The sequence below is a fragment of the Ambystoma mexicanum genome, chromosome 1p (assembly GCF_040938575.1).
Source record: "Ambystoma mexicanum isolate Mex_15411 chromosome 1p, UKY_AmexF1_1, whole genome shotgun sequence".
Lineage (NCBI taxonomy): Eukaryota > Metazoa > Chordata > Amphibia > Caudata > Ambystomatidae > Ambystoma > Ambystoma mexicanum.
The window spans coordinates 416,492,451-416,514,499 of NC_090921.1; the positions used below are offsets into that span (position 1 = coordinate 416,492,451).

The window sequence follows — 22,049 nt, forward strand, 5'->3', positions numbered from 1 at the left end:
TATGGTTCATAAAGGGACATGACACACTGTTCACGATGGATGTGACCTCGCTTTACACGACATAGTGAATGAAACTGGGTTGGAGGCGGTAGAATGGCTCTTATTACAATCTGAAACCTGCATGGGCGACGAAGTATTCGTACTCACACTACGCAAATTAGTACTTATGAACAACTTCTTTAAGTTTGATTACAGATTCTACTTACAGTTAGCAGACACTAGCATGGGGGCTGCAATGGCACCAAGCTATGCCAACACATATATGTTGTATTTAGAAACAGAGCATGTTCTGAACTCACCTAGATGGATGCAACACCTCTCTGTTTTTGTCAGATACATCGACAATGTTTTTGGAGTATGGACGGTCCAGTGGATGAGTTAGATGAATTCTTTAGGATGATGAATGGGATGCACCCGCATATACAATTTACAACACAAACAAGTGACACAATGATCAATGTTTTGCATGTGGAGATTTACCATGAAGGTGATGGCCTCAATACCAGAATATTCATCAAACCCACAGACAGAAACAGTCTGCTGCTTGCCACCAGCTTTCACCCTAAACGCACGATTGACACTGTTTCATTAAGCCAATTTCTGAGGTGTAGGAGGAACATCTCAAATGGTTTTATAGGTGGATATGGATCACTGTGAGTTGAAAACCCCTTCTTATATTGTTCAAAGCTTTGATCTAACAAATGTCAGATTATTGGAACAACGCAATTCATTTATGCTTATATATGTTGACATCATTGAGACATCTCTCGCCCTGAGCTAAGTTGCGAAAGAATGTGAGCCAACATCTAGTCAAGACAGGTAGTCAGCATCCACTTGGTTATCGGTCCCTGGCTATATCACCCTAATGAATCTATCCGAATAATTTGTTAATTCCTATTTGGTTACTTAGTATCCATCGATAGAGACAGCTGCTTCCCGCTACCTTTTAGGTCAGGGAAGACTTTTTAGACCTGTAAGCTCTTGAATGCAGATGTGGTGCACCAGGACGAGATTTCGGCTTTAATACCCTGTGCTCCGCCAAACCATCAGTAAAGAACATTCAAGGTCAAGAATAAATCAGCATTTGAATCTGGCTATGAACCTGCAGAGGCTCATGCCTAGCTCATTTGGGTCCTCCAAATACAGATTCAATACCGTCCAATTTTGAAGAGTGGGGGTGGGGCTCTAAGCTGTTCATTCAGCTGTGTAACCTACGTTCTGCATGTCTACAAATGGATGAACAATATACATGCTGACAAGAATTAGTAGACATCACAAGCCATTACTTGTAAATTAAGAGGGAGATCCCACACCAAGATAGCTGTCCATCGCAATCTGCATGCATCTGCGCATGCATATGGTTGCTTTACAATCATAAATAGACACCCAAGCAGGACGCACAAGCGTCTTTCCAGCCGGCCATTTTGAACCGCAGAGTCATTAAACTGGCTTAAGGTATGAACGTATGTCATGCATGAGCAAGGAAAGTTTAGCCCTTACGATCTGGGGTGAGGGCAAGTCCTGATGTTATGATGAGATAATGCGGATATGAAGGGAGGGACTTAAGCTATCACGAAATCCACCCGCGATATCTCTTTTTTGGAGTACGTGGGTCACAGTGTATGAAACGCTGTCTATATCATTAAGCTTAAGGTCTTTCCGAAGACGGTATGCAGAAGAGGAGTTGGTTCTGCACCTAACGTCCTGCCGCGGCGGACCTTGTTGTGTGCAGGTTCCTTATCCCATGGGGAGGACATGTTATCACCTTGCCAGATTAGGAAGCCCTTATGGAGGGTATAAATTATGTTGCTCAGCTTACTGATAACTCTTATCCTCTAGAGTCTACACCACAGCATTTAGAAGTCTACTTCGTTTCATAGGTACATGAAACTGTTATGTGCAACAACTGAGTCGGCTAAAAGGTCCCCCCAGCCGTGTGGATAATCAGACTGGAGCTGGATGAGTATGGAACCCTAAAAATTAGGAGATCCCTCTTATAAGATCCAAATGTCATGGACCAATGAGTCTCACTTTTATTATGCAATTCTGTTTTATCATACAGGTTGTACACATTGCAAAGCTGCACCATACGGGTTTTAACGTTAGTGTTCTAGGAAACGTAATGTAAACAATGACACCTTTTGAAATATATTGGTTGCACAGTAGAAGTGCTACATATTATTGACTACTAAGGCCAAGATACTCTACCTGTTATAATATAGTTTTACAGATGAACGTGTTATTATTTCCTCATTGAATTGAAATGAACAAAAAGCTCCAAGCCCTGATGATGGATTTCAAATCTGAAATGTGTTGGCAAACTTATGAACCAAATTGCAGTTGATTGGCTGCAAAAAAAGAATTTTGTGTAAACACAACTAATGATTTTTTTTATCTCTGTTTTATGCTGAGGAGAATTGGTTGTTACCTTCTCTGGATTTGGAAAAAGTCCTAAGATTATAAGTGAATATGTGATTATAATTTTATATCTTTGATTTATGTTGATCGAGGGTGCTCTAATCCAGTGAACAATACATTTCAGCCTACTTTTTTTTAATTAAAATTGTGCAGTTTAGTTTAACAAAATAAACTTTTTACACATTACTTTCGAATTTCAGTTTCAGTACAGTTACAAAATAATTTCATTCATTAACAAAAAAGTATAAAGAACAATCATACAATTTAGAACAAAACGTACAATGATCATTTGCATAAAATTTCACACCACATTACGGTGAATAATGAAGCTGCAATTTAAGTAAATCAGAAAAGGTATCCGGAATCAAGATCTAAATATAGACATAAGAGTTCAATAATTGTTTATCATTGGGAGGAAATCAGTTACAATGATTCAGTCCATATCGAACTATTTAACATAAGAATCATCCTCATGGATGTCTAGATCCAGTAGACACCGTAACTGCAGTTGGATTATAGAAATGAGTCCACATACTTTAATCATAAAAGAATTGTTAGGATTCGACATACAGACACTTTTGCCATAGGGGTTCCCTAGCCATAGAAGTAAGTCTGACATTAATAGCACCCAAATACGCAAGCCTACGATCTTCAAAGAAGGGACAATATATTACCAGGTGCTTTAAGGTTTCAAGCTGTTGCACACTTAAACAGAATCTACAAGAAGCAGAGGAGTAGTTAGACCAGTATTGCGTGCGTTCAAGTGTGTGAAACTGGTTCATTCTGAACCTCATGTATAAGTCTTGAATCTTGTCACAGGGAAAACAGAGAATGTATCTTAGTCTGGGCATACGTTTATGAGCGTGTGCAGCATATTCCTTATATAACTGGTGAGTGCCAATATCATCCATGGATGTGCACCAGTCATATTCATACATCTCTTTTTTTTTTTAGAATAAGCTGAACGTAGCCAGAGGTCTTCCTTTGTTATGCCAATTTTTAGCAAGATCAATTCCATTCTTTCCTGGAATATAGTCACCGAAGTAGGATTAGAATTAGTAATCATTTGAGCAGATTCGTGATATAAGGAGTTCAAAGGGGGATTTAACATTTTTGCATAAGAGTTGAGTTGCCTCCATTGAAAGCGGGGCGCTAGGCGGGATAGGCCCAGTTCAATGCGAATACAGGGATTGACTTAGCAAACCCTAATACCTGTTTCCAAATCATGCCTTGAATAGAATTCAAACAAGTAGTGATATCCCAAAGACATAGATCGAGGCCATACAGCAAAACTGCTTCAACTTTATACAAATAGAACTGCAACAATGGTTTGAGTGAAAATTTACAAAATTTTCTTCGAATAATCTTCAATCGTGAAATTAAAGTACAAGCCTTTGATCTAATGGAAGACTGCCAATTATCAATGGACAGACGATCAGATACAACGTATCCCAGATATTTAAGAGAGGAGACTCGTTCAATTATGGCTCCATTTAAAGTCCATGTGTAATGGGCAATTTTCCTTTTCCCAGTGAAGACCAAGATCTTCGACTTTGCTACTTTTGCGCAAAGATTATTTGTGGCAGCATAAGAAGCAAACGCTTGAAGCTTATTTTGAAGGCCAAAAGGCGTACGATCGAAGAGCAGAATATCGTGTGCGTAAGCAAGCCAATTAACCTTAAAATTACCAATTTTTATGGGAAAAGTAATAATGTGCAGCCAGATATTTTCCATGTCAGTGGGATACAGATTAAAAAGGGTAGCAGCAAGATTACAACCCTGTTTTACACCTGTTTCATTGGGAATTTCAGGAGTAAGCGCACCTTGCCGATTTAGTCTCACTTGATAACAGGTGTCAGAATGCAAAAAAGGCAATAGTTTGAATGATAAATTCAGGAAACCCTAAGTTAGCCATTTTTGCCCAGAGAACATTACGAATGATGCGATCAAAAGCAGAGCTGAGGTTCAGGGAGGCCATAAAGAGTGGCCCGTGGGAATTCTTTTTTACCTTTGCCAGTATATGTGCCAAAACAGTCCCATTCAAGGCAGTGCCCATATATTTTCTAAAGCTGGTTTGATAGATGGATAACAAGTTATGTTCCCGTATAAATTACTCAATCATTTTAAGTATAAGGATGGTAAAAGCTTTGTAAGCAATCGGGCGATAATTGCCCAGCTCTGCTGGATTACCTTTTTTAAAAAGAGGGATAATCAATGCTGTTTGCCAAGATCTGGGGATATAACCTGAAAGAAAAAATGTTTTCAAATTTGTATTTGAGTATACCAGCCCAAAGTGGAGGGTCGGACTTAAGTACACAGGCAGGTATCCCATCGGGCCCTGACGCCCTAGAGTATTTCAGAAGGTTAATTGCAGAAACTATCTCATCTATAGTCCAAGTGATTTGAGGAAAAGAATTCAACTTAATTGTCTTCAAACCATAAAGACTAAATTTATTTGGAAGCAGGTATGCTGAAGAAATAAATTGGCACCATTTTTCTGAGGAGATAGAAGAACAGATACAATTTGCTGAAGACAAAGAGGTCTCTTTAAACATTCACCAAATATTTCTACTATCGTGCTTACATATACGCATGATCATAGCTTGATTAGTAGCTAGATATATTTTATGATGAACAATCTTAGTGGCATTCCTATAATGCATTAACAATCCTTTTTAGAAAAAAAAGGAATTCGGGAGCTGGGATAACTTGTTTTTTTTAGGAGTTTTAGATCTTGATTCTTAGCCCGCTTTAGTAAGGAAATTTGCTCTGAATATACATGTGGCTGGGCTATGTCAGTGTTCTCCTTATATGTGGTAAGTATGGCAAACTCCTCACGAATGATGAAGTTATTACAGGCTTCAATCCAAATAGTGTCAGCTATAGAACAACTTTTATTTGGTTTAAGTCGTATAGATGCACCTACCGCATTAGTCAAGCGAACACACAGGCTCCTATTCCAACTGACAGAGTGAGTAGGGCGCGCTACTTCCAGCAAAGCAAGTGCGGGAATAACTTCACAAAGACTGATGGAGGTTGATAAAGAGGGTGCAATAGAGATAATACAATGGTCACTAAGACCAACATCAGTAATTTTACAAGTTAGACCAGAACCCATAACATTAAGGGATACAAAAAAGAAGTTGATTGTTGAAAATGCGTTCAACCTGTGCCATATATAATCTGTAGGACCCATTTTGAAGTGCACCCACCCCAAGCTCTAAGATGCAAGATATTTGACCCATCTCTGGCCTCTCGGATCACGATGCTGAGTATTACAAAGTTTATGATCATTTAGGCAACAGATATTAAAGTCACCTCCTATTATCATAGTACAATCAGGGTTACTTATACAGGCAGTCTCAAATATATCATCAAGAATATCCATAATCGTATCCAGATTGTTAGATTGGTAACTAGCATATATGCAAAGCACCAGAAGAATGTCATTGGTGGAATTGGATAATGCAATTTCCAGCGCAAACCCAAAGGAAGAGCGATGTATCAAGGTGGCGGAAAAATTGAAGCTGTTATTTATCAAAATAGCCAGAACACCACTTGGCTGGTCTAGGCCCGGAGTGGCCAAGGCACAATACACTATATACCCATCAACAAACAAAGCCCTAGTCAACATAGTTTCCTGCAGTAGGATAATCGATGGAGCGTCGAAAACTGTCAGGGACAGTAGAGCAGCCACAAAATTCTTATAACCACATACATTCCAACTATGAATGATCAATCGTTCAGTCTACTTTAACAATAAGTATTATGTCCTTATGATATGTATGTTTAAAAAGTATGTAAGGTACGCTTTGTTGTATCAGAAATTTGATAATATGAACTTTATAGTAGGTCATCAGTCCATATAGAGTGCAACTGGGTTACCTGTTGCCGATAAAAGGTTTGGTGGAATTTGTCTTGTGGACGGCCAATCCACATTAGGGACAGCCGCCCAAGGCCAGGGACATCAACCCAGACCATCCTGGAGCTGTGGCTGGGCTGCATTACAGAATTTCCCTCTGGGAAGGGATGCAGACGCTGCCGGGGCTCCCTGTGACTGCTGCTGCACTTGGGGAAGGTCGTCCCACATGGGAGACAACAGTCCAAGGCTGGGGACCTCACCCCTGACTATCCTGGAGCTCTGGCTGGGCTGTGTTACAGCTTCTCCCTCCAAGAAAGGACAGGGACCCTGTCAGGGATCTCTGGGACTGCTGCTGTGCTTGGGGATGGTACACTCACATGGGAGACGGATGCCCAATGCCGGGGACATCACCCCCAACAGTCCTGGAGTTCTGGCTGGGCTGCGTTACAGCTTTTTCCTCCGGGGAGGGATTGGCACACTGCTGGGGCTCACTGGCGGGTAAAGGCTGTAGAACAGGCCAGCCAGAGCTTTCTTACCCCGCCATTTGCAAGCTATTGCTATTGCTATGTCACCAAATCTTCTGCAATTCGAACATTCCTTATTCCTGGCTGAACACTCTATATCGTTCGCCAGATGACGGTTGCTGGTGCAACTATGACATTTTAGGGGTTCTCGCTTTCCCCCTTATCCATCTTGGTATCTGGCTGCCATTTGTCTCTTTTCCCCTTGAACTGCACAACAGTCCCATCCAGGACTGGCAGACTTCTCAACAATACTTTGCTTCAGCACAAAGTCTTTTCCACTGCCCTGGCAATTTGAATAGCTTTGTTGAGTTGCAGGTCTTTCTCCGGTATGAATTTATCTTGCAGCTTCCTTTCATTAGTGTGCACCGTTAACATGTCACAAATCCTGTCTTCAGCGATATCCCCAAAGGCGCACCACGCAGCCAATTAATCTTTTTAATATAGTCATCCACTGGCTTTGTGGGTTCTTGCTTTGTTGCTGTAAAATCTTATCCTATGCAGTACTATGTTCTCTTTGCTGGAGAACCTCTTCACAATCCTCCTCACAGCCTCTTTGTAACCATCATCAGCATCGTCTTCAACGGCTTCATCCTGCAACCTTTGATGCCCAGTGCGTTTAGCAGCATGGCCCTTTTCCTTACTGCAGCATAGCTGGCAACTCCAACTGCTTCCAAATATGTTTCAAATAACGGTTCCCATTGAGGCCATGGTATTGCAGGTCTACCTGAAGATTGCAAGAAAGCTGGCGGTGGCGTTGCACCTTGCATCTTGTTCATGGTGGGTTTGCGTCCCACTCCTCGTCGCCAATTTTGTTGTGGCCTGAATAATCATGCTAGGCGTGGTAAGGTCCAGATCTTCATTCACCTCATGAAGTACCTCTTGTATGTAGAATTGGGCCTTTGATCATCACTGTAACCAAAAGCAGGCCCTCCCTTAAAGAGTATGTACACGCTTTTTCCGTAAAGCAAGTTTATTGTACAAACAGCCGGGAGGAGTTAGATGACATCAAAGAGTCAAACTAACCTGAACCACACAAAGAACATGCATTGTATATAATTTGCAACCGTTAAAACACTCCCAAAGGTTTTGTTACAGAGACAACCCCCACACATGATTGATTAAACCTATACAATGTAACCATATTTCCTTTAGTTCCCACTCTTCTTATTGGATACATTCATCTAAGCACCATCCTCTTTAACTTATGATTGCATGTTTTATATTTACACTACACTTCTCTCTGGGGCCTTTCCATATATGGTCATAGTCCCATCTCCTAGTTACACAGTTTACACAACTTACAAACAATTTAAATTATCACAGGTTCCATCTGATTAGAAACCTTTACCCCTACTTGTGACGACACGGCTATTCTATGGAAATTCCATTGATGTAAAAGGAGAGGAGAGCAAACACATTTGCTAGTTTTATCGCCCAAACATGTTGGTGTCCATATTTCATTCTAAACTATGTGACTTACCATTCCAGCCCACATGGTCCCAACCCACATCTTGACAACTCTATTGAAAATCCATGATCTATGATGCTCCTTTCCCTATAAGCAGCCCGCATCAGGTTTAAGTGTCCGTCTCTAACAGGTGGCCGGAATATTCAATAACAGACTCATATATACTTCCAGAGATTGCATCTCCCCTTCACAATGCACCTAGACCATAAAAAAGACCTGCCGGAAACTGACCATCTGATATTCATCGCAACTGATGCTGTCTTTCCCCAAACTTGTAAAACTAGTTTTTCAGTCACACAGAGTTCAATTACCCAACCCTAACTTGTCAGATACTTCTGCGGCAAAACAGATCTGTATATTCATACTGCCCAATTTCTCTAGAGACCCCCATACATGTGTACCAATACATGTATGTTCAGGACTACCGCATCCCCTCACACTGATTTTCCCATTGCCAATCTCTTACCTCAAATGCACATGTAGAGCCCCCGCTGCCTGATTGTTAAGCCCTATGTGGCATGACATACCTGTATTGCGTTTATATTGTATCAACACTTTTGACACCTATCTAGCTGTGCGCATGCAATTCGAAAATGTATCAACTAAAACACAAGCAACACTAAAAATAACGCATTTCTCACTCCCATTAGGTACACTAGATTCATACTAAATTGCCATATTATATCAACATCGCTGTCACCCCAGCCACCAATATGGCGCGTGCAATTCAAACTTCTCTTTACCTGTGGGACCCTTATCACCCACCCCAACATGCTGAACACAGTTGTTTCATTGTGCCAGCGCTTCTCCAATAATTATCAAAGTTCTCATAACAGCATACGCATGTACATTATTTACATAGTATTGTTTCTCAAAATGTCCTCTCAGGATGAGTGCCGGGGTGCTGGTGCTTCTTGAACAGCCCGTGCTCGGAATGGCGTGACGCAAGGAGCTGCGTGCATAGGTGCGCTTGGATCTGGCGAGAGTGACCTACTCTTTCTTGAGATTTGAGACACATGACACACATTATTTATCATGATGCTCTCGTGAGACATCATTTGTCATGCTGTTCTTGGTATGGAACCTGTCTGAGGATTTTAAAACTGCTGTCTCCTCTATATTGTCTCTTCATCAACTTTGTGAGGCCACACAACATGCAAATTAGTACTTATTCCTGTTTCAAAAACTTGAGGGGGTTTGGCTTAAGGAAGCAAGACTAATCCTTTGCATTCACGCTATAACTGATATTTGAAGATAATTGTTTTTTTTCTTGATCACTTACCCACAGCTTCGAATGTGATCGGCTGCTGTCTTTCATGGATTTCTACCTGCTTAGAACTTGAATATTGAAATAACAATGGAAGCCAACAGCTAATGGGGACAAACAAGGGGGGTGGGGAGGTCCTGAGAGTGTCTCTCTATCGGCCTATATCCCGGGCTAGAGTCTCAACCAGAGTCTTTAGCCACCACACCCTTTCACAGAGGAGAAATTTCCGCTACTTTGGGTCTCACATTAAGTTACTAGGGGAATCCAGACATGGACCCCTTGCTCACTATTCCTAGAGGCACAGCTCCACCCTACTGTTGAGGTCCAACCAGACCAAAACACATGTCTGAGATTGCTGTTAGTACTCTTGCTCAGAGGAGACTTACCTAGCATTTCTGTGCTGGACTGTCCCAGGGCAGGACAAAGACTGATATGTTCAGATATTTCTCCTCTGTGAAAGATAGTGAGCTAAAGACTCTGGGCAAGGCTCTCGTAACTAAGAGTAATGTCTGACAGAGGAACTCCCAGGACACCCCTTGTTTTTGGATAATTTAAGTAACTTTGGGTCTCACCCCAAGTTACTAGGGGAATCCATACGTGGACCCCTTGCTCACTATTCTTAGAGAGGCACAGCTCCACCCAACTGATGAGGTCCAACCAGACAGAAACACGTGTCTGAGGTTGCTGTTGCTACTCTTATTCAGAGGAGAATTGCCTAGCATTTCGGTGCTGGACTGCCAAAGGGCAGGACAAAGACTGATATGTTTTTGATATTTTTCCTCTCTGAAAGATAGTGAGCTAAAGACTCTGGGTAAGGCTCTCATAACCAGGACTAATGTCCGTCAGAGGGACTCCTAGGACCCTCCTTGTTTTTGAACAGCTAATGCGGCACATACATGATTAGCCTCTGGGTTTAACCCAGAGGCTCCAGGTCTTTACTCTCTTCACCGGGTCTCTGGGGTAGAGGGTGGAGTCACTGGGTTTTCCGCTGCAGGTCCAGAGTTGCTGCAGCTTGGCCCATGCCGCCATCCGATTGGCTACAAAGAACTGCTGGTAGCCAATTGGGTGGAGGCGTGGGCAGGATTCAGTAGTGGCACAAAGCACAGCTCTTCATCCACAGTCTGCACCAGCAGAGTAGCCAGGTGGATAAGTGCTGCAGCAGTCGCCTGCCAGCTAGAGTCAGCCTCGGCACCGGATCGTCCATGTATTTTCTCTTTCTTTTTGTCATACCGTTTTCATTTGCGCAGTGCGTTCATTCTGGCCCTCCGTTTTCTAGAGTGCCAATTGGTTGTGTGCACCCAATAAACTGCTTTACGTGGCTGGCAGTCCACAGAGTTAGACTTTGAAATGTGGCTCCATATCACAGAATGTGTATTCTCACTGTTCACAAATTTGCCTTTTCGTCAAAAGGTGTAGAGCTGTGCACAACAAAGAATTGTATTGGACACAAAATATGAACAAAATCAGGAGATGGCCTTTCGGGAGACATTCCAAAGAGCTAGTGGGAGTTTAACTGGATAAATGGCTATAAAGAAGTGACACATAGTAGACAGAGCTATTGAACCGGACATAAGGCGTTCCTTTGCTCTTCTTTCTCGGGTCTCCTGCACAGCTATAAATATTATCAACTATTAATGGAATTTTTGTTTTTATCTCAACTACACTGCTACTTAGTGTTGTTAATGTTGCATTTATTTGCTGCACTTCCCTTGACAGCATTTACAACTGAGTTTACCTTTTTTACTGCAGTATGTTTCTGTTCCTCCACACCTAGCCCAACATTTCTAGTACGCGGGATAACCATTTCAGTTCTCAAATAGTTGTGGCTGCTCAAACCCGGAAAACAGATAATGCTCCTTTTTCCACCAGCATGGTGCACAGTGGAGGCGCATACTAAAAAGCAAGTTAGCGTTCCAGTTCTTTATCAGAAATCCGAGGGCGGGGCTAAGAACGGCGTACCTTCCACTTGCAAACAAGTATGGTTGACGTGTTATGTGACGCTTCAGTATGACAGCGAGGTCGCTTCCGGTGATGGGAGGCGGTCGCTACGCTGGCACTATGGCTGGATCCCGGCTGGAGCTGAACTTTCTTCGGCTGCTGTCCCGCTGTGAAACCCTTGCCTCTGACAGTCGCGAACGTGGGGAGTGGAGGTTAGAAAAGGTATGAATGTCACTTCCGGGGATCCTTAGTGATGTCACGGTTGGCATAATTCACTTGGCTGGAGGGATGTACTTTTCAATACGAGTGGGAGAATCTTATTGAAGATGAAAGAGTAGTTAGGTGAAAACTAATGAATGACAACACCACTCCTCACAGCCAATTATCGAACAATTCAGGATCAAAGACAACCAATGAAAAGCTCACAATTGAAACCCGTTAGCCCAGCAGTCAGCAGCAAGGTTTGGGACTTTAAAACGTTTTTCATCGTGCATTGCTCTTCAAGCACATTTCGACAAAGCCTTCGTCAGGTGCGATATGTGAGAAATCATATACCAGAGCAATACTTAGTATTCGTCAAAAAGTGAAATTTACGAGGAAATCAAAACCTGATTATTCAAAGCATCACCGTCACCGAGCTTCACCTTCACAGTGCACAATATGATTTCTGTCTGTAGAGATCCAATGGCTTACCTGTAATTTTCATTACGCCTAGTGCTGCTCCCCCTCTTCTCAGTACATGGGTACCCACCTTCATACCAGGAACCCTTTTCAATGTCTCTTTTTCCATAGAAAAAACGAATTGGGCGATACTTTGACAAGATCAGTCAAGATATCAGCGTTGCGTGTTAGCATGGGCACTTCCCCTGCGCCGCATGCCCCCTGGTCAACAGAGCAGATGCCAGACACTGCTACACGTCTGGGCTCCACGGGCCCTCTGGCTCACACGTGACGTGCCTAGGGTGACCAACTGTTCCGTATTTTGCGGGATCCTTCCGTATTTTGGGACTGTCCCGCAGTTTGCTGTGCAGGGCGCAGGTTGCATACATGCCAGCCCTCCCGATGTTTCAGTGAAAAAATTGCTATTTTTCATCGTCTTCCGCCTAAAATAACCGTAGCCCCTGTTATGTTCCGGCCCCGCACGGAGGCAGAACGTGGTAGGCCTCGGAGGTAGGCCTCAGTGACACAGCTACAGCCGGAGCGAAAGAAGACACGACACACGTTGTTGGCGTCTGTGCCCGGAACTGCCTCCCTTGCGCGGGGCTTTTATTAAGACACCCTATGTCACCGCATAGCGGGGCGGAGGGCGGATATAACATTCCTCCTTTATTATAAACAAAACGCAACAACGGGACACACCCACAAGAGTGGGCTTCTACTTACGAGTATAACAAAATACAAACGCAAAGCCCTTTTTACAAATTTCAAAGTCCACACTTCCACACAAAGTCCTTGAGCCGAGATGGCGGCTTAGTGGCAGTTCTCAGGCCATATCTTCCACCCTGTGAGGTGGTTTCTGCAGTCTCATCAGATCTCTTACCTTCCGCCCCCGGCTCACCCAGGTCCTGTTCGCTCCACTGCTCCCATGTTCTGTCACCTGCATTTTCTTCGCCCTGGTGATCCTCGGGCCCGTCCTCGATCAGCGGCGAATCCTCATCTTCTTGGGGGACAGTCCCCATCAGTCCAGAGGTTGCGCGGCACCGCCTTGAACCACGACGCGTTGCACGTCACCTGACGATGCCCCCTTTGTGCAGTTATCATGGTCCCTCGTGTCTCACGGACGGTCCATGGGAGAGACTCGTAACGGGAATCCATGTTGGACTTCGTCGGGTTCCGTAACATGACCACCTGGTCGCCCACCTGGTGGTTGGATGGTCGCGACCTCCTCTTGGCACTCATGTTGGCATTGGCGTCCCTTCGCCTTCTATCAGTGCACCCCTCGTCCAGCTCTCTGCTGGGGTGATGTAGGATGGACGACCTAATGACGGTGCCGAACATGAGATCCGCTGGGGGAACGCCAGTTGTGCAGTGCGGGGTGACCCTGTAGTTCCTCAGGAACCGATAGAGGTCGACCTTCCACGGGCTGGCATTTGCCTTCGATAGCCTCAACACTTTGTTAATAATTGTTCTCATGAATCGTTCCACATCCCCATTAGCCTGGGGCCACCTGGGCATGATGTGGTGATACCGGATGTTCAGATCTTGCAAGTACTGTTTGAACTCCACCCCTTGGAAGGGTGCTCCATTGTCACTTTTGATCGTGGTTGGGAGTCCATGTGTTGCGAACATCTTCTCTATGGCCGGGATGACCACTTCCGCTGCCGTGGACTCGACCACCTCGACTTCGGGGTATCGGGAGTGGTCATCGATTGCCACCAGGAGGTACAGGCCCTCTCGTAGTTTGCAGAAGTCAATGCTTATTGCGTCCCACCTGTCAGAGCCTCGTTCCACCGATAGGATGGGTTCCGGATCAGGTGGGGCTCCGGTTATGAGGCATGGCAGGCAGGTGTTGACAAGTTTTTCCACTTTTTCGTCAATCCGTGGAAACCACACTCGGTGTCGAATGCGAGACTTCGTTCGAGCCATCCCTTGGTGTCCCTCACGGGCGAGTGCCACTATCCGGTCGTGCAGGCCTGGCGGAATGACGATGGGATTCCCGCGGAGCAGCAGCCCTTGATCTGTTATCGACAAGTCTTGGCGGACGGTGAATGTTCACGTGAGGAACGCCTTTGCCTCTTCCGTCCTGTTGTGCGTGTTTTTCATAAATGACTTCCAGTCGCCCGAAATGATGGCATCTTTCACCAAATCGCTACAGGGGTCATTGCATGTTTCCTCCGCGATGTCTTCAATGTTGACCGCCTTTGGCCTCATTGCCCGCACCACCTGGCAGATGTGCTCTTCGGTCTCTTCGGCCATCTGGACTTCCTGTGGCGTTGCCGCTCTCGGGGGCCTGGAGAGGAAGTCTGCCGGGTTGCCGCATCCCGGTTGATCAGCTCAAAATTGTACTGCTGATGGTGTAGCTGCCATTTGGCTATTCTGGCCGGTGGGTGCCAGGAATTGCCCATGAAGATGGGTAAGAGGGGTTTGTGGTCTGTAATCTCCGTGAACTTGCAGCCATACAGATACAGGTGGAAGTGGCAGCACCCCCACAGTACGGCGATCGCCTCTTTCTCGATGTGAGAGTACCTCTGCTCCGTCGCTGTGAGAGCACGCGACGCATAGGCGATGGGTCTCTTCTTGCCTTCGTTGGTGACCTGCATGAGGATGGCCCCCAGGCCGATAGGGCTGGCGTCCACGTAGAGTTCAGTCGGAAGAGCGGTGTCATAGTATGCCATTCTCGTCTCTGCGGACAGCGACTCTTTGATGCTCTCGAAGGCATCTTGGCAAGCTTTTCCTCACTCCCACTTCACGTTGAGCTTTGTGAGTTGAAGAAGGGGTTCCGACAATGTGGCCAGGTTTCGGATGAATCTTCCACAGTACGTGGCCATCCCCAGGAAGCTGCGGACGTCGGTGGGTGTCTTGGGCGGACTTGCGGCCTGAATGTCAGTGACCTTCTGGGGGTCCGGCGAGATGCCAGAGCTGCTGAACTTGTAGCCAAAGAAGGATATCTCTGTCTTGAAAAACTCGATTTTTTTCCTTGTGGATGGTTAGGCCCACCGCCTCCAAACGGTCCGAGAGCATCTTTAGCCTTCTCGAGTGTTCTCCTTTGTCCTGGGCGTGGATCAGGATGTCGTCACTGACATTGAGGACACCTGGGATGTCCCGGATGACTTCTTGGATGGTCTGTTGGAAGACTTCGGCTGCCGAAGATATGCCGAAACTTAGCCGCTTGTATCTTCGCAGACCCAAGTGTGTAGAAAAAGTCGTTATGTACCGAGAGTCCTTGTGTAGCTTCAGCTGATGGTACCCTGCTTTCAGGTTAACCGTGAGGTCAGCCACAATCTCGTCGAGGGTTGGCGTGATATGGCGCTCCCTCTTGATGGCAGTGTTCGGGAGGCGCATGTCTATGCAAATGCAGACCTTCCCCGGTTGTTTGGGTTTTCTTGTGACCACCATCGGGGACACCCATGGTGTCGGCCCCGTCACCTCCTCGATGATACCTGCTTCTTCCAGCACTTTTAGTTCAATCTCCACCTGCTCGCGCATATGGAATGGGGTCCTCCGATGACGGCCCTTGGCTGGACCGACTTGTCAATGTGGAGTTTAATCGTCTTTCCCTTCAGGCACCCAATCCCGTTCAGCAGGTTGGGATGTTGCGCCAGGAGATTCTCGACCTCTTGGGCTTCCCCGATTTGATTGACAAACTGTATGAGCCCTAAGTCCTCAGCCGCATCACTGCTCAAAAGGCATTCAATCCCCGCATTCACTACGTACACTTTGGACGGTAGCCTGTTCTCACCGTGGCTGAGGGTCGTGCAGAATCTGCCAACTACCGGTAGTGGCTTCTTGCAGCCATATGCGAACAGGAGGGTGTCAGTGTTCTTGAGGGATGGTTGTGGCTGCAATGTCTTTGACGTGGGCATGACATTCACCAAGCCTCCCATGTCAATGGTCATCCATATCTGCTGGTTTTGGAGGGTGACCTGGCATTTTCGCCTCCGGAGCCCTTTCTTCTGCGTGTCAAGCCCCCGATCCAGGGCTGACACTAGGTAGACTTTTCTTCCTTTGGTCTGCTGCTCTCTGCCGGGGTCTAGTGGAGTTCCTGTAATGTCATCTCTGTCTTCCTCAGTCGACGAGTTGTTCGCTTCGACGCGCCTCATGACTCCCTGTTTCTTCTTCTTTGTTCCACTCCTCTCCTGAGGGTTCGGCGGAGGCGGTAGTGGAGCGCCTGAAGAACGGCACACCTTTGCATAGTGGTCCTTCCTGCCACATACCCCGCACGTTGTGCCTTGTGCTGGGCAATTTTGCCGTCCGTGATGCGGTCCACCACAACATCCACACTCCGTGGACCCCGGGATCCGTGGCTGCCATCTGGGCGGTACGTAATTACCACCGGATTCATCCCTTGTGGATTGTCGCTCGTGACCTGGGCCACCATGGATGACGCAAGGGCCGGCTGTGATTTATGCAGAGTCAAACCCATGTTAGCGGCCCTGGCATGCGCTAGCTCCCTCTGGCGACCCAGCTCCAGAATGAGCGTCAAAGAGATGCCCCTCTCACCCCCCACCAACCTCATTAGTTTCTCGGAATGGATGCCGTTATGAGTTGTCTCCGGATCTCTTTCTCGACATCTGTGAACTCACAAGACCTTGCTAGTTTCCTGAGCCGGGTGTGATGGGCATCCAAGGTTTCCTCTTCCACCTGAAACGTGGTGCAGAATATAAAAGTCTCATAGTCAGGGTTGAGTTGCGGGAGAAAGTGAGCCGTCAGAGCGTCCTTCGATCGTTGGTAGATGTCCAGGCCATCCGCGATGGTTAGCGCGTTGAAGATGCGTAGCACCTCGTCCTCCGCGTTCAGAAGTAGGTGCAATCTCATCTTCGTAGATGAGGTTACGTCCTTGCACTCCATAGCCATCTCATATTTTTGGAGCCATAGCTGCTAGCGGTGGCCAACCGAGGATGGATCCGTGAACGGATCGAATGGCTGAATCATCGTGGTCGAGTTGCTTTGTGGGCGGGCTGGCGGTGGCGAGACCGACAGATTCGCCGCGATTCTGGATGGCGTACTAGGCCCAGGGGTGGACGTGCCGGTCGCCATGTCATGTGACGTCGTCCCCTGACGGTCCCTGTTGAGGCCAACCTATGAAAACGTTTGCGGACAGGGCCGCTGCCTCTCTTCAACTGTCTACAGCCGTGAACGCACTTCCCAACTTGTTTTGTTCCCTGGGACAGCCTGCGTCCAGCACAGCCACTCTGCAAAGTGAAGTGGCCAGCTACACACCACAGGGCTGCCGCCTGCTGCGGCCTGCAGTTTTCTTTCTCTGGGAGGCTCTGCAGCCTGGCTCCTCTTTTGAGCCTGCAGGTCGAGCTGCTGCCGCTGCTGTTCCAGGCTTGACACCTGTCTTCTTTCTAATGCTAAAGCTTTGTTCCTGTGGTCGTGATGGTCATGTTTGCAGTTAAAAAACGTGACCATCACCTCCCAAGGACAAACCATTTGCATTGCAATTAAGCCAGGTGTAAAGAGCCATTAACAAATTGTTTAAATTCCAAATGGGGCGGGCCAAATGTGAATGACGCTCTGACATCATCACCGCCTTGTGGGCAAGTGTTCCGCAAAAGGATCTCAAAACGTGGGCCACCCTAGACTTGCCCCTTTTATAAATCCCACGTTGCGGAGTTATGTCACTCGGCAGCATGTGTCTTCCTTAAAGTCACAGACACCACACCCCTCCTTTATCATAACAACAAAGCACAGCACTCCGCATAACACTACCCAACTTTTACACTAACGTGAACAGTGCATTTTCTGTAGGTACCACAACAGGTGGCTTGGGTCAGTATGCGACCATGCGGCTCAGTTCAGTACATAGTACCTGAGGTGGGCAGGCCTCGCCTTTGCCACTCTCTGGGGATACTTTCTGCCCCCCCTCCCTGCATGGACTCTCACCTGTGTCCCCTCGATCCAGGGGAGCGGGTGTACCTGCAGGACCTCCACCCTTAATCTGGTACCTCGGCGCAGTCTCCTCTGGGTGGCCTCTGGACAGCCTCCCCCACCTTCCTGAAGAAGCTGGCATTCCTGGTGACCGTCGACTGCCCATCTGACGCGGATACCATTAACCTTTTTACGAACACAATGTCCATGGGAGTAGGCTCATAGTTCAGTGACCCCTTTCTTGAGGGTGGCGGTTTCTAATTAGCACCTCATCGCCCAAAGCCAGTTGGTGTTGGCGGAGCCCCTTTCTCATGTTCTCACTCTCTGTCCGCTGCTTCCTTTCTCTTTCCACCTGGTCATCGTCGATCATCGCTGGCTCCCTCGGTACTGCTTCCGGGCAGAAGGCCTCTCGGGCACCATTGAAACATGGCTTCCGCAGGGGCAGCTCCGGTGGAGCCATGAGAAGTCGCTCGATACTCCCGAAGGAACTGATGCAGTGCCTGACGTAGGCCCTGACCTTGTCCATGAGCATTCCGGAATACTTTGTTTAGTGTTCTCTTGAACCTCTCTGCTTCACCAATGGCGCGGGTATACTAGTGTGACCTTCCTGTGATATATCCCGTATTCTTCCATCGGCTGGGCCAAGCTTCCACCCCAAAACGGTGGCCCATTGTCTGAACGCAGAGTCTGGGGCAGTCTGTGTGTCGCAAATATCTTTTCAAGAGCCACCGCTACATCCTCAAGGGCCACCGACTCCACAAACTCGACCCCTGGGTATCCCCACCAGGAAGTGGACTCCGCTCTCCATGGAATGAAAATCCACATGCACCGTCTCCCACGGGCATGTTTCCTGGGGCATGCATTCGATTTGTTGGTTGCGTTGCACTGGCGAGCCCGCCTGGCGCCACACGCACAATGCTACAAAATCCTTCCCTCGCCTCTCCAGGTCAGGGAACCACACTTTGAGATGCAGCTGCTCCTTGGTCTTGGCCATCCCTTGATGTCCTTGGTGGGCCAGTTCAATCACTTGGTGTATTTACCCCGCTGGCACGACCATCCGGTCTCTCCGAAGCAAAAGGCCTGATTCCACGAATGTCGGCTCCTCCCGTACTCGCCAGAGTTGCTAAAGTGTCATACGTGCTTCCTGAATCCTCTTCCCCAAGCCTTCCAGCACTGACTTCCAGTCTCCCCGTCGGAGTGCGTCTTGCAAAATCTGAAAACGCTAGTCACCTTCGGACGCCTTCACCAACTCGTGGATTGGCATGGAGCTTGGGGTGGCCAATTCTACCAGGAGTTGGACTTACTCGTCAGCCTCTTCGACACTTGCTTCTTTCTCTGCCTCTCCTTTGGCCCAGGGATGTCGTGACAGATAATCCCCTGCATTGTTGATTCCCGGCCAGTATATCAGCGACACCCCGTACTCCCAACAGGGCTAGCATCCACCGTTTGATCCTCGCTGGTAGTTTGGACGACCATCCTGCCATGATTGGCAGCAAAAGTGTATGGTCCGTCACAACGGTTACTGGTCGGCCTAGTACGTACAGTCGGAAATGCCTGCACCCCCACATCACCACCAAGGCCTCCCGTTATATTTCGGAGTACAGTTGCTCCGTATCAGACGTCACCCGACTAGCATACTAGCACCCTCTCTTGTCCTTCTGCATTAGGACTGCTCCTAGCCCAATTGGGCTGGCGTCCACTACCACCTCTGATGGCAAAGTGGGGCCAAAGTATGCCATGGTGTCCTCCAGCTGTCGGCGCTCCCGTCACATCGTCAAATGCTGCATGTTCGAGAGGGCCCCATTGCCAGGTGGAGTCTTTTCTAGTTAGGCTATTCGGGGGTTCAGATCGTGTGGCCATGTTTTTGATGAACCGGCCACAGTACGTGACCATGCCCACGAAAGTTGCAGACCTCAGTCACATTTGCAGGTGGTTTTGCCTCCACAATATCCTTGACTTTCCTGCGGTCTGGCGACACCCCCCCCCTTTTTTGAAGTCGAACCAAAGAATTCACTGCTCGTTCGCAGAAACTCGCCCTTGTCCTGGTGTAAGTTGAGTCCCAACTCCTGAATGCGCTCGAGGGTCTTCACTAGGTCTGCCATGTGTTCCGTTTCTGACTTCGCGAACACCAAGATGCCGTCACTAGTGTTCAGGACCCCTTTCAAGTCAGCCAGGGCCCCACGTATTATGTTCTGAAAGACCTCGGCTGCTGAAGACAGCCCGAAACTCGGGCACTTGTGCCGGTATAGTCCCTGGTGCGTGGTGAATGTTATGTACCTTGAGTCTGGGTGCAAAAGGACCTGATGGTAGCCTGCTCGGAGGCAGAATTTGGAGAAAACTTAGCTCCTTGTAACTCTGCAATGATGTAATCTATAGTTATGATATGATATGGCATTTATAACGCGCCTATACACAAGTGTTTCGAGGCGCGACAAAGCAAGGGAGGGGGAACAGAGGGAAGACAGACAGCGATCTTACTAGGCCAGGTGTCATTCATATCACGCAAGTGCATGGGAAGGGGGAAAGGGAAAAGTGTGAGGGGGAAGGGAGAGGGGAAAGTGCAGTACATGGGATAGTAGAATAAATAAGATAAACGGCCGGATGGTGGCAAGTGCAAGGTAAGAGCACACATAAGTGCTGGTGGGGGACTGTAGGGATACAGAATACAGTCCTCAGGTGTGGGGGTTGCCAGGGAGGCAGTGCAGGTGTGCAAATGGTGGGGCCTGGGCCCAAGTTCACAAAGGGTAGCCAGTGCAGTATCGGCCAGTAATTCAGCAGGGGAAAGGGGGAGAGAAAGCAGAAGCAAAGAGGAAGGTTTTGAGGTGCTTCTGGAACCGGAGATGGTTCTCAAGTTTCATGGAGGCAGGAAGGCTGTTCCAGAGGGAGGCCCCTGCCGAGGAGAGAGATATACCACCAACTTGTTGCTTGGAGAAGCGACGGACCCTGAGGGAGTTGGAGGCGGATGAGCGAAGATCTCGAGAAGGAAGATATTTGGGAAGAGAGAGTTGAAGGTATTGCTGCCCCAGAAGGCCTTGTGGACAATGCAGAGGGTTTTGAACTTAATCCTTGTAGCCACTGGGAGCCAGTGCAGAGATTTCAGTCCTGGAGAGATACGATCCCTGGGCTTGAGGCCAAGGACAAGTCTCGCATTGTTGTTCTGGATAAGTTGCAGAGGGCGGAGAGTAGAGACGGTGAGCTTCTGGGGGAAGGAGAGGAAAGGAAGAATACCTCTGAGGAGGTGCAGCTGGTAGTGTGACTTATTAGAGACATCAGAGATGTAAGGAGAGTGTGGAGTCGAAGATGACCTAGAGGGTTTTAGCCTTGCAGGTGGGAGCAGGAAGAGGGCCAAGAGAGGCTGGCCAGAGAGCTGCAGGGAAGGGGGGAGTGGGTGTGAGGTGCCTCTCCCTTTTGATGGCTTTATTCGATAGCCTCATATCGACGCAGAACCGAACCACGTCGGGCTGCTTCGGTTTGCGGGCAACTACTATGTGGGACACCCAGGGTGACGGACCGTCCACCTTCTCGATGATATCTAATCTCACCATGTCCTCCAGTTCTCTGTCCACTAGGTCACACAGGTGTAATGAAATTCTTCAATATTTCAGGACGACTGGCTGTATTGTTTCATCAATGTGGAGCCTCACTGGCTCGCCAACCAACTGGCCAATCCCTTCAAAGAGTCCCCCAAACCTTCGGAGAATGTCCTGCACATCCTTGGAGTACATGCCATAGGCAAAGCAGACAATACTAAGGCCTCTGCAGCCGCGCAACTGAATAGTGTGTTGTGGCTCACCTCTGTGATGTAGAAGCAAGCTCTGATGGAATTGCCAGCATGCTCAACCTTCGCAACAAAGGCCACCAGCAAAGGGATTGGCTGTTCTCCTCCAAATGTAAATATGCGGGCCTTCCTCTCATGCGTACCCGGGGGCTCGACCATCGCCTCGTAGTGCACTTTGCCTATCAGAGGCGCTCGTGTCCACTACTACCTCAGTGATCCACCCACTTGTATAGTGCTTTTCGGCTGACGTTGGGCTTTGGACT

At 47.5% G+C, this 22,049-nt stretch overlaps 1 protein-coding gene and 1 long non-coding RNA gene across 2 annotated transcripts in view; one reads left to right on the forward strand and one right to left on the reverse strand.

The window, feature by feature from the left end:
- The window catches only part of LOC138571894 (uncharacterized), a 313,216-nt gene extending 301,799 nt beyond the window's left edge, over positions 1 to 11,417 (reverse strand). The window contains exon 1 of the long non-coding RNA XR_011303897.1: positions 11,275 to 11,417. This is a non-coding gene — a long non-coding RNA (uncharacterized lncRNA). The remainder of the gene's footprint in view (positions 1 to 11,274) is intronic.
- A 50-nt stretch (positions 11,418 to 11,467) lies between these two features.
- USE1 (unconventional SNARE in the ER 1) overlaps positions 11,468 to 22,049 on the forward strand; it is a 273,173-nt gene continuing 262,591 nt past the window's right edge. The window contains exon 1 of the mRNA XM_069649226.1: positions 11,468 to 11,699. Within this exon, the coding sequence (XP_069505327.1) occupies positions 11,547 to 11,699 (153 nt within the window). The 5' untranslated portion in view covers positions 11,468 to 11,546. The remainder of the gene's footprint in view (positions 11,700 to 22,049) is intronic.